This window comes from Nuphar pumila, chromosome 7, assembly GCF_984573655.1.
Source record: "Nuphar pumila chromosome 7, dmNupPumi1.hap1.1, whole genome shotgun sequence".
Taxonomy (NCBI): Eukaryota; Viridiplantae; Streptophyta; class Magnoliopsida; order Nymphaeales; family Nymphaeaceae; genus Nuphar; species Nuphar pumila.
In genome coordinates this window covers 13,518,658-13,531,865 of record NC_143255.1, presented here as the reverse complement: position 1 = coordinate 13,531,865, position 13,208 = coordinate 13,518,658, and the positions used below count along the sequence as shown (strand labels likewise).

General features: G+C 38.2%; 1 protein-coding gene and 1 pseudogene across 1 annotated transcript; both read right to left on the bottom strand.

Annotated features, from left to right (window-relative positions):
• Positions 1–4,197: 4,197 nt before the first annotated feature.
• On the bottom strand, positions 4,198–9,059 carry LOC149831200 (oxygen-evolving enhancer protein 2, chloroplastic-like). The gene is made up of 4 exons (XM_090013736.1): positions 8,592–9,059; positions 6,235–6,467; positions 5,510–5,560; positions 4,198–4,601 (listed from the first exon to the last, which is right to left on the bottom strand). Exons 1-4 carry the CDS (start codon positions 8,833–8,835, stop codon positions 4,341–4,343), a joined length of 789 nt encoding a protein of 262 aa, XP_089869862.1. The 5' UTR covers positions 8,836–9,059; the 3' UTR covers positions 4,198–4,340.
• A 989-nt stretch (positions 9,060–10,048) lies between these two features.
• On the bottom strand, positions 10,049–11,524 carry LOC149831199 (pentatricopeptide repeat-containing protein At5g66520 pseudogene; annotated as a pseudogene).
• Positions 11,525–13,208: the final 1,684 nt, after the last annotated feature.

Sequence of the window (13,208 nt, the reverse complement as noted above, 5' to 3'; positions counted from 1 at the left end):
TATTTTAGGACCGGTTCAAGGTTGTTTTAGACCGATTCAGGGTATTTTATGACTGGTTTCAACACTTGAACCCTGGGTATTGCCTATAACAACATATCTTTGTCATTTTAATCATGCTTTTTTATATAATTTTATCATGGATGCATAACTTTTTCTTGCATTTGATGTTGCTTTGTGTTATCCATGATATTTAAGCATGAATTATGTCTAAATTCATGTCATATGTTTCATCAAAATTTTATTTGTGCATATGAGATATAGCATGAATTTGTGTTTTTGATGTTATTATACATTGTTTGTCATGAATATATGCATATTATCATGATTGTATGGGCATACTTTGTAATAAAAATATGTTTGCGATAATAGATTTTGACCAAAGTGATCTAAGTTTTATTGATTGTGAGTTTTTTGGATGGTGTAAAGATTCAGTATTGTGATTGTGTATGACTTTAGGAAATAATAATTATGCCCAAAGGTATGTCATTATGTTTCAAATTTACACAAGATATAATAGTAGGTGTGTTCATTAGCCCATGAAGCATGATTGTACCCAAAGGTAAAGTATTGAATTGCCTCATGGTAACATGATCTACTAGTTTTACCAATTAAAGTTAATTCTTTGAGAATTAAGGTGAAGCAGCTTTAAGTATTATTATTTTTACCAAAGTAAAATGATAGTGACCCTATTATATTTTTCTCAGAAAAGATAACTAATAAAAGGTCTCAATTTTACCTTTTCAATATGAGTCTTGTATGAGCATTTATGTGGTTTTTTTTTCTTGCAGTACTAGGTTCATTGTCCATTATCGGCTTTAGTAATATCCTCATCTTAGATTGATCTAATTTTTTGGATTGAAAAGAAATTGCATTATTCATTTTATGATACATAAACTTAGATTTAGCTATTAGAATTGATGAACCTTCTTCTCTTATAGAGTAGAGTAGAGTTGATCAAAAGGCTAGCTCTAAGAAGTTGGAGGACTTGAATAGGCTTAGCATATTACTTTTTCAATTTAGAGTGGATAAGAATATTTGAGGTGTCATTCCTCACTATAAGATAATAAAAAAAATTATAAACTATTGAGGCACAGTTTGTCAGCTTTAATAAAGTTGGGGCGAGTACCCTGATGTCAAAGTTAGCATCTATGAAATATTTTGAGGCTAGTCACATCCGACAACATATTTTAGAAATGAGCATATGGATTTTCATAAGAAAAATATAGGTTGGGGCAAATAAGAGTTTCTTCAAGAAAAAAAAGCAAGAAGAAAACCTCTGATGAGAGTTTCAACTGTTATGCAAAAGTCAAATCTCAGGATAGCGATTATTCTATAAAGTGCTTTTGTAAGAAGAAGAGACATAAAAAGGTGGAGTTCACGAAGCATAAGAAATGACTCAAGAATAAATGTAACATGTCATTTATTTTACATGAGTGTAATTTAATACATATTTCATTGCATAGTTGGTTGATTGATTTTTGTGCTAATATGCACATTGTCAACTCTTTGCAGGCATTTCTGAATAAAAAAGAACCAACAGAACATGAAAGAAGCATCTTCTTAGGAAACAAGATGTGTTTGCATGTCAAGAATGTTGAGACCTACAGAGTTAAGTTGGAGCCTAGATTCATTTTGGATTTCATTGAAATATTTTATTTTTCATCTTATAATCGGAATCTCATTTCTATTTCAAGACTTGATAAGTTTGGTTTAATATTTAATTTTGAAAACTTTAAGCTTATTATTGTTACAAAATCTATTCATGTTGGTTTTGTATATGTGTGTGATAATTTGTATCATTTGAAAACCAAACCCCAAATCTGAGAATCTCACTTCGTTGAAAATAAAATGATTGACAATGAACATTGTCTAAAAGATGATCAATTATATTTGCTTTGACATTGAAGATTAGAATACATCTCGAAAGAGAGAGAATCCAAAAACTTGTAAAAGAAGAGATTCTTGGATTTCTTGACTTCACGAATACAGAACCATATATTGACTGCATAAAGGCTAAGGAGTCTAACACATATAAAAAAATATCAAACGCAGTAACAGAAAATTAGCGATTGTGCATACAAATATTTGTAGGTCATTTTTCTCGTGTTATATGAGTGAAAAATATTTTATTACTTTTATAGGCGATTACTCATTATATATATATATATGTACTTGTTATTTGAAAAATATGAAGTTTTTTTAAGTTTTTAAAGACTTCAAGAAAAGAATAAAAAAATAGATTGGTGGAATTATAAAAGTGATTAGGTATGATAAAGGTGATGAATACTACAGTTGTTTTATTGAGATGAGACAAATGAAATAACCATTAGTACAGTTTTTAAATGAGAAACACATTGTGTCTCAATACACCATGTATGGTAGTGTCTACCAAATTGTGTAACTAAAAGAAGAAATTATATGTTTAAGAAAATGATTCGAACGATATTAAATCACTCAAACGTTCTCTTAATCTTATATGGTGAAGCTCTTAGGACAACAATGCACATATTAAACAAAATTGGTAGAAAACTCTCATTGTCATATATACATATATAGAGATGTCCAGCTAAAGCTAAATTATATAAATCACATATAAAAGCCTTTGATTCTAGGATGACCAATTGATTTTTCATTATTTATCTAGAAAAATCAGAGGGTTTTAGGTTTTATTGTCTATTTTATACACCACAAATAATGAAAATACATAAAGCAAGATTTCTTGAAAATAATTTCATTAAGATAAATGCATTTCAAAGTCTTGCATTTGAGGAATTACAAGATTCAGTTTTCATACATGTGATGAAAAAATGCTTAGTTTTCTCGATCATTAATTATCTTTTTGAATAATGTTAAAGAAAATTTGCTCAATGAACATCAATTCCAAGTAGAACAAATTGTTGATGAGAATATACAACAATAGAATACATATAACAGCTGTATGGAGGTCAACGAGGACCAGAAAATGTGTTATCCATCTAGACTATATGGTATGGTATATCTACAAGAGCTCTATAATTTCATAGATATTGATTATGATCTCTTAATCTTTGCAAAAGTCATTGAAAGTAAAAGATCGAGACATTTGATCAATGTCATGAAAAAACAAAGATAAAAAGCCATTACAATTATTTCATATACTTCTTGCAGATAAATCATTTGAAGGGCAAAGCAAATTGCTAATAGCGGGGGTGACAAAATAATTTGGATATGAATTACTTGCATTATAATTAGACTTATCAGGCCATAAACAGGTTGGCGCCCAAATTTTGTGTTAAACCGGGTACTGAAGCTATCATTGTCCGGCCACAGCCATCTCAACATGTAGCTGAACGAAACCAGAAGACAGGTGCTTGGCCTTAACTGTATCTGTGCAATGGTTTGATGTTAAATTCAGATCTACTTAAGCTCACAATATTTGCAAGATGAGATCGCAATGTTTATAGGATGGACAATGTGAATGTCCTCTTTGCTTTAACTCCACATAAAACTTTTAGGCAGGGCAAAAGTGTACACAGAACAACCATTTTGACTTGGAATTATACATCAGTTTGCTATAAGGATCATGTTTTCCTCATTCATTTGAAAATCTCACTTGGACCTACACGGAGAGATCCAATGCGCTTGTTTGCGGGGTCTTGAGGAGTATCGATCAGGTGAAATTAATGTGATTGCACAAAAAAAATGTGCTGCCCCATCTCCTTGAGTGAGAGTCCATATGAGCTTATACAAGTCATGCCAAGATGAACAGTCATTGTTTAAGCTGGAATCATTTAACGTATCAAAATCATCATGATCTAAATATGAGCTCATTTAGAGTCCAAATTGGCTAATTAAAGAGCGATGAGCTGCTTGATTCATATAACACGACACCTAACAGCAGATGGTAGGTGATCAGGTGCAGCAGCACACTAAAAGTATGCAATCGCATTGCACCTGATCTTCCCTCTCTCTAGGAGGTGGTGGTTACCAAAAACCAATTTTAGTGCAAATAGAAAGGGGGAGAGTGTCACCTGAATAAACTACTTCACCAACATCACTCTCAAGCAGCCACCACCAAAGTAATTTGACTAAGTTTTTACCAAATGCATAAACTCCCAAGTCCCACACATACAAGCACCAATCCCTATAAACTGTGCTGCTATTAAGACCACCAGTTGTTTTAGTCCCTCAACTCATCACAAAAAAACTCTAAAGGGCTTGGAAAAGATTAGAAAATTCTTCTACTCTTTTTGTCCAATCACATATAGACATGAGAATCCCATAAGAAACTCATAAAAGAGAAATTTTGCAATAAGCTTCCAATATACAAAACCTTCTTACAAGTGACAATGGCTGGTTGCTCAAGCTAGGCTGAAGGAAGAAGCAGTGCTCTCAACAAACCTCCTTGCACCCTTGAACCATCTCTTGTCACCTGCTTGGGCCTTGCATATGTAGAGCTTGCCGTCGGACACAGTTGCATTGATGAGTTGGTGCTTGCCACCTTCGTCGCCGTCTGCGGTCCGCGTCAATATGGTGAGGGAGTAGAACTGCTTGTCACCGATGACTGGAGTGGATGATTCCAAGATGTTTGCAGCTGCAACAGCATCACTATCAAACCCACCCTACAATTTTGATTGCCAATACAAACATGTAAGTGCCAAAATATAAGATAGACGACAGCTACAAATACTTGGAGTGAACTCTGAATGAGTGTGATTAGGGATGTCAACCGGTGGGACATGGGTCAGATATAGGCATTACTGAATCTGACTTAATCACATCTGACCTAATCGGATTCAGAGTCGGATGGAAAATGATAAAACTGGATCTGGATCCGACTAGCTTAAAATCCATATATATTTACACTTAATGATGTTCGGGTTTTAGTTGGATTCAGTTTTTAATTGGATTCGGGTTTTAATGCAAAACTCAATACTAAACCTGAATCCAAATTTTAATCAGATCCAGTTTTGGCGATCGAATCCAACTAATCTGATTCGGATTACATCCGACCCATTGACATCCCTGTGACAAGTATCAGTTCTTTTTGGAGAAAATATGAGATTTTAGTAAGCAAGCCAATAAAAAGGATAAATAAATGCTTCTAATTGTTTCATTTTTCATTTGTAAGAATGAGATTATTACTTTTTTTAATTACTTTTTTCCGATCTTTTGCTGACAAAGATGCGAGAAAAACAAAGATGCCCATTTTCTCATGAGAAAAAGGATGATGGTATTTTCCCATTTTAAACTTTTGCCACTGTGCTCAGAATGAAAGTCAAAGCAAATCATCTTTGTTTTTAGAAACATGAAACATTTTTTTATTAAAACCATATTAAACCAGCAAGTGACGAGAATTCGCAGCAGTAGAACAGATAAGAAAAAGCAAATCGTCAATGAAAATACATTTTGTATATAATTTTGACAAGAAAATGGAAGCAACACTTAAAAGCCATGCAGGTGAGGATCACACAAACACAAACACACATCCAGAGAGAGAGAAACTCCATTCTATCAATTGTGCTCTTACCTCAGAATTAGTCTTGCCAAAGTAGGCCTGTTTCCCTAGAAGATAATCAACCTGCATAAAACACATAAGGTTAATACTACATGTGGTTATCCTCAAAGACACTTTTTTGCTTTTCTACCAAGCTCTGTTTAGAACCATTAGAGAAATCAGTTATTTTCATCGAAAAAATCAGTTACTTGATAAATACCAAGAGATATTTCTATAGTGTGCGTGCAACATAAGGTATTATGTGCTTGCATTTCAGTGCATTAGTCTCCTTTTTGAGAATAGAATTGGACCTTACATGATGTCAGCCAGCTCTCTTTGGTGGTTATACAAGTAAATTTTCTCATTTTTTTTTATTTATAAGCCGGTGAAACCGCACCGGGCATGGAGACACAGTCACTGTCCTGGCCGCGTAAATGGATCGGATTCAGGTTGGATATGGTTAATACCAAATCTGATTAATCCCAACCAGATTTAGATTCAGATAGTAAAAAAAATCATATCAAATCCAATTTTTTATCTGCAATCAGATTTTGATATCCATCAATTCCATATACCTGTCAGATTCATTAAGAAAAATCAGAACCATATCCGCATCTGATTATAATGGAATATTGTTTTAGCTTACCAAATCTGACTAAACACGATTGGATTCAGTCAGATATCGGATAAAATTCGATCCTTTGATATCCCTATGGACTTTGTTCTGGCTAAGCAATATTGATTGATTTTCCGTCTACCTTGGATAGGAACTCCTCAGGGGAACCATAGTCTGTTATGCTCTTCTTGTCCGTGGGGGTGACCATCACTGAAACATTGCTGTTGGAGTCGAAGTTGTCTTCATACCTAAGGACCTGACCAGGGTACTCCACCTCCCTGCTGGGGTTCCACTTTGAGGGAATCTGAAGCTTGAACCCATCCCCACTGTATGGCAAAAAATCTGTGTTTGTCTTTGGCTTCCCAAACACGTTGGCTGCATTTTTATAGTGCATTAAAACATAGTTAGCACTTGATGAAGATTATGAAATGGCAGTCATGGTGATGATGCAAAGACACAACAATTGTATGTATGCATGACTAGACTGTACATTGACAACTTTGGCTTGACACAGATGTGATTCGAGTCAAGGACCAAAGTTTATCAAGGGCTTCTCTCTTCTTCTTTTCTTTATGACGCGGAACCCTCACCCAGGGAAAACCCCGGGTGGGGCCCCGTGACCACCTTGCCCTAAGTGACCCATCTCTGAAAGGTAAGGATACAGCAGTGCCCCACCGGGGATTGATCCGGGGTCTTCAACTCAACACCTTCACAACCACCCCGCTAGCCACACGGATGACCCTTGCGGTGCGCTTGTGATGCTACATAATTGCTGATGTACATTGCTGCAATTTTTTTTATGGAAATGTACATTGCTATGAAGTATATAATTAGGAATATAGCTTGATGAATGTCGAAGCAGCGTCCTCTGGCTGGCTGGCCCTTTCTACCAAGTCCCATATCAACTCGACAGATGCTTGCGCCAGTTTTTGCAAATCCAGGAAACCATGAACAATAAGGTTGCCGAGGACATGAAAAAAAATCTACCAACCTGACTCCATTGATCAGGAATGGGTAATTAAATGGACCCGCATCAGATCCACTAGGCAGATAGATGGTTGGATCATAATCAGCAAAACTCCATTTAGATCACATCCTTTCCAATAAAACTTTCAAAAGGAAAAAAAAATGAAATTCCATGTTGTCCAATGCCAAGAACAACTCAAGATTCTTTCATATAAAAGTTTAATACATGAACATTTTTTATACGGAAAACACTTTTTATGATTATTCTAACATGGATCCAATTCTTGTGGATTGTAGGTTCGAATCACATTGACTCTTGGATTCAAATCCTGCAGTTCCTATATCCTAAACTAATTTTCAAGAGAAATACTCATTAGAAGCTTTGTTTTTTTTTTCACCTTGCTTTAATTATAACGATAAAATTGAACCCTGTATATTATTTGCTGATTTTTGTTATAGCTCATTTTGTTCCTTATTCTCATGTCTTTCTGAATGAAGAACATTCTTAAACATGTATTGATTACTTAATTTATTAGATATGGGTTGGAACTAGGGATGTCAACTGGTCTGATTTTGTCTGTTATCTGACCAAATCCGACTTTCTTTAGTCAGATTTGGTAAACTAAAACCACGTCCTATTATAACCAGATTTGGATATGGTTGTTTATTTTTGCTGCCGAATCTGATAAATATCCAAATCCAGTTATTAGTAGGGGTGTCAATGGGTCGGGTTTGACCCAGAGCCGACCCCTACCAAACCCTATAGGGTCCTGGTTTTGGTGATAAATAAGAAGGCCTGATTAGAATCGAGGTCAGACCTGAAAGGATCCAAATAATATATTGAGCAGGGTACGGTTTGTGAAATTTCATACCAGACCATGGCCCAACCCAAGTTTCAATTAAGATCCATAATTTTTCAATGTAAAAATGATTAAAAATATTATTTTACTAGGTATGGTCCGGGTCTGGTTCATGTAATCCTTTTATAGGATCTGAGTATGGTTTCTCTTATGGTGGGTCTGATTAGAGCTGGGTCCATACACGACACCATAATCTCAAGTCAGGTTTGGGTCTGGTTCCACCTGGGTCCGAAGCAAACCTGACCCGTTGACACCCCTAGTTAGTTTTCTCTAAACCAAATCCATGTCCATTTAGCCGATATCCTATCAGTTTGGCCACATCTAACCGGAATCCGACGGGTTTACATTGGAACCAACAATATCTAAAATCTGTTTAGACAATTCCACTTGGCAATACACAATGATGAGAAGGAAATAATCAAATTTCTAAACATATGAATCAGGATTCTTGAGGGTCTCGGGATTCCAAATCAAGATTCCCACATAAAGGAATCAGGATTCACACGACTAGGAATCAGAATTCTCAAAAATGGGAATATGGATTCCTGATGCCATGGGAATCCGCATTCCCATCGTTAGGAGTCATGATTCCTCACCGTTACCGTTTTCTCCTCCCCGCAATCGTGCCTCTCACGAATCATACGCGATTCCAACAATAATCGTAGGAAATTACCAGCTTCACCAAAGGCAGCATCAGCAGGGGAGACCTTCGTGCCAACAGCAGCAGCACCAACGAGCAGAGTGAGTGCCAAACGGCGAGAATGCCCAGCACTATGTTCCTCCTCGTTGGAGCTCTTCTCTGCCTTGCACACCACAAGAGCAGGCCTGAAGGTTGGCGCACTTGGGCTCCTTGCAGACTGAACCTTGGTCCTAGCTGAGGGTGCAATGTGGTGAAGGAAGCAAGCGGTTGAGGCCATTCTCCCTACTCTCCTCTGTTGCTTTGGAGTTTTAAGTCTGTCAACCAACAGCCAAAAGGATGTGAAGGAAATAATAAAGTGTTTTGAGGGGATCCTGGATTTTGGGTGGGGAATGAATGAAGGTTAGAGGGGATGAGGTTGGATAAGGAGATGTTGAGGTGAGGTTCTCATTGGACCACGTGGATTTTCATGAATTGGATTGGTAGTAGGCTAATAGCATACCCAGTTGATGCAAAGAAAATGATCTGTATGCCTATGCTTGGTTATAGATGTGGATGGAGGAGTCAGCACAGTGGGATTGTGCTTACCTGCTTGGTCCCACCACGTCCATCCATTTTAGAGATGGATGGCCTGCAGGCCTCAACGTGGGGCCCAATTCTGGATACTTCAACTGAAACATTTGGAGTATTTGCAATGCTCCGTGATTCAAGATTTTCTACCTGAAAACATTTTTTTTTAATTTATTGCAATTTTGTTTTTGCCAAGAAAATAGAGAATCCTGATGACCAAATTTGCGTATGCCTTAGAGCACTCGATGGCAAATGCAACCCCGTAATCACTTTAGGCCCAATGAGGGAAAGGTCTCACCTTGCAGGCTAGAGTCTCACTTGGATGTGTTTGGATACGTTCTTGAAGGTCAAATGTTATGTGAGGGTTTCCTAAACTTGCTTTCTAGCAAAACATGAGACCCAGCATACCTTACAATTCTCATGTATCATGTTCTCATTGAATGGGGTTCATTTTTTACCACCGATTTGCTTCCTATGAAAATGCACAGATTAAGTACTGTTGAGATTTCATGGATGAAAGGCTTCCATTTCGACCAAACGACCCAAATTGGCCTAACAAAATATACGTAATTGGGTCAGACTGTGGTACCCCCAAATGGTTTTGACATATGACCAAGTGGCAGCAATGCTTGTAAGGTGGGATAAGCTGAAACGCAGAGAGAGAGACATAGCCAGGTCTTTTGTGAAGAAGGTGGGTAATATTTGGCAACTGCAAAATTAAGATGAGAAGTGTTGTCAAAAACCCACATTTCCATAATTTGTCGTTTTCATTCATCCCACAGTAGGAAGTGTTTCCTCTCATAAGCTTATATTTTACTATATATATATATATGTGAGGGAGGGAGAGGAACTGCCCCTGTATCCCAACCCTGCATTGGCTTGCCTTGTCTTGTCTTCCACACAAACTTTTTGTCCCTCTCCTACTACCCAATCCAACTACTACAGCCTGGATTCTTCTTGGCCCCTCTATCTTTCATCTCCTGTCTCACCTTGGATGCATCCGCCCTTCGCCCCTTCTCAACGTACATGTTGGCCAATAGCGCATAGTAGCCCCCTTCCTCTGGTTTCAGTAAGATCAACTGTTTCAAGACATCCTGTGCCATCTGGGCATTGTCATGGATCCTGCAAGCACCAAGCAATGCTCCCCACACTTTGTCATTGCAGGGAATGGGCATGCTCTTTATAAGCCTGTATGCGTCCTCCAAGAGCCCCGCTCGACCAAGAAGATCCACCATGCACCCATAATGCTCGATCCCAGGCTCAATGCCATAGTCCTCCTTCATGCTTTCAAAATGCCGTCGTCCCTCGCCCACTGATCCGCTGTGAGTGCATGCCGATAGAACAGCCAGAAACGTGACCCCATCCGGCCTCGCTCCGGCTTCCTTCATCCTCTCAAACAGCGCGACGGCATCATCGCTCCTTTCATGCACCGCAAGGGCGGATATCATCGAATTCCATGTGATCAAACTACGGCACCGCATCCCATCGAACACCGCCCGCGCTCCTTCGATGCATCCGCATTTGGCATACATATCAATCAGCGCATTGCAAAGTGAAATCATCCACCCGAACCCATTCTCCTGGATGTAACGATGGAGGCCCAGCCCGAGTTCCAGGTCTACCGTACTCGAACAAGCAGAGATCACGCTGATCATGGTAATCTCATCCGGCCTGACACCCGTGGATTGCATCTGATGAAATAGCTCGAGTGCCTCCTTGGGTAACTTCGATCTCGCGTAGCCATTGATCATAGCCGTCCAAGAGACGACATCCCTCTGCGGCATCTCATCGAATATCCGGCGTGCAGATTCCAGGTCATCTGCTTTCACATAACCAACAACCAAATCGGACCAAGAAACTACGTCTGGCTGGCGCATTTCATCAAACAGCTTGTGTGCAGACGACACAAGCCCATTAACAGCATACAGATGAACCAAACCATTCTGCACGTAAATGTAGGACTGAAACCCAGACTTGACAACTTGTACGTGAATCTCTTCTCCTTCAGAGACGGCCGAGACCATCCTGGAGCAGGCCTTGAGAACGAAAGGGAAAGTGAAGCCATCCGAGCCAACGGAATTCTGCTTCATGAGTTTGAAAACAGAGATGGTTTCTGCCGGAGTTCTGCTCAGAGCGTAACCCCTAATCATGGTGTTGTAGAAGAAGACGTTGGGGTCAATGAGGAGGTTGAACATAAGCCTTGCGTAGTGGATATCGCCCCGCGTCGAAGTGGCGGAGAAGGTGAGGAGCTTGGCCATGACGAGGGTGGTGGGGTGATGGAGTTGGTGCCTGAAGACGCGAGCATGGATGTGCTTGAGATGGTGCATGCTGGTGCACCAAGTCTGTACCAGTGAAGCCAGTGTCACTTCTACTGTTTGCAGGGCCTGCCGCACCACCATTGCTCTCACGATCCTTTTGCACAAGTTCAACGATGCTCTCCTTCTTCAAAGTGATGCAGAAACAAACCTGAAACCATGCTTCTATAATTCACACACCCTAAGCCCCTGTTGTTGAGATCCTTCTGGTTAATGTCAATAAAATTGGTCTACCATGCAAATCTTTTTGACAAAAGAATATTTCATTGAATTATACAACATGATAAAACTCTAAAAATTGTTCTTGAAGCGAGAGCTAAACCCACCACTTATCTTGCCAAAACAAAGTACCAGAATCATTACCAACTCAGATTTTGATAAAAAATGACACAAGAGTTCAATAACTAAAATCCACCCCTTCCAGATTCCTGAACCATCTCTTCATTTATAGCTCTCCGATCAATTCCAAGGCCAATCCTCCAAATCATATTTTTTTCACAAAGACAATGAAAAAGTTACCTTATTTTTTTATAAATAAGTTATACTCATTTGGCAATTAGGACCAAATTAAATTTATGAATATCTTGCCAAGTTACCAAATTCCAATGGCTTTGAAATAACCTCTCAATCCACTAAGGCTCTTGTGTTGCCATCTAATTTTCCCTTCCAAATCTATTTATGAAAGATCTTAATCAATCACTTCTTCACTTTTTTAGGCATTCTAAATATCTGAATAAAGTGAAGAACCATGGTAGATATACTAAACTTTACCAAATTGATATAACATGCTCGAGATAGCAAGGGTGTTGCACAAGATTGAGTTATGGTCCTCACCTTGTCTTTCACCTTTTCCCAATGAAATTCATGAGAGATTCCCAACTGCAGCAGTAAGCCCAAGTATGACATGGGTAAAGAACCTATTGCACACTCAAAAGTGGTATAAGCTAACCTTTGCAAATCCCTAGAGGGTCATTGAGAACCAAAACTTACTCTTACCCGCCTTCATTTTCAAGCCCAACACCTCCCCAAAACATCTAAGGAGCATCCAAATAACAAGCATATTTTGTTCATTAGCTTCCCTAAATACCATTAAATCATCATCAAATAATAAATGGTTAATAGTAACCAAATTTGAAATCTTGCAACCGCATACCAAACCCGTTCTTTTCACCGAGTCAAACATGACCAAAAGGCCTTCCAAGGCCAAAATGAATAGAAGGGGATAGAGGATTCCCTTGTCTCAATCCTCTCTTAGACTTGAAAGGTATACCCTTCTCCCCATTTATTGAAACAATAATAGAAGCCGTATTAATAAGACCCTCTATCCAAGATATCAACTTATTGCCAAAATTATTAATCTTAAATAATTCAACATAAAATTCCAATCAAGAGAGTCAAATGCCTTCTCAAAGTCAATATTTAGAATGAATGAAGGCTTACTTGATAGTTTGATAGATTGAGTGGCCTCATGTGTCATTATACACGCCTCATGCAATCTTCGTCCTTAAATAAAGGAAGGAGAAACAAGCTTGCTGATGTGACTCTTCAACCTAGTAGCCAACACCTTAGAAATAATTTTGAAGCATGTATTAATGGGCCGAAAGCGAGAAATGTTCTCTGCATTGTCTTCCTTAAGAATAAGAATGAGACTCAATCTTCTCATAATGGTCGGTAAAATTCCTTCATTAGTGAAAATAACTCAACACATTTTCAATTTTTCTTAAAAAACTTGATAGAAAACTCATCCAAACCGGGTGTTGTGCCTTAA

What these genes read in the sequence shown, in the direction of transcription:
- LOC149831200 (XM_090013736.1), bottom strand. Translation starts at nt 8,835, where the DNA reads ATGGCCTCAACCGCTTGCTTCCTTCACCACATTGCACCCTCAGCTAGG. An exon ending in CTGAGGAGTTCCTATCCAAG is followed by an intron (nt 5,561 to 6,234) that starts GTAGACGGAAAA and finishes TGTTTTATGCAG; the next exon opens with GTTGATTATCTTCTAGGGAA. An exon ending in TTGGCAAGACTAATTCTGAG is followed by an intron (nt 4,602 to 5,509) that starts GTAAGAGCACAA and finishes TCAAAATTGTAG; the next exon opens with GGTGGGTTTGATAGTGATGC.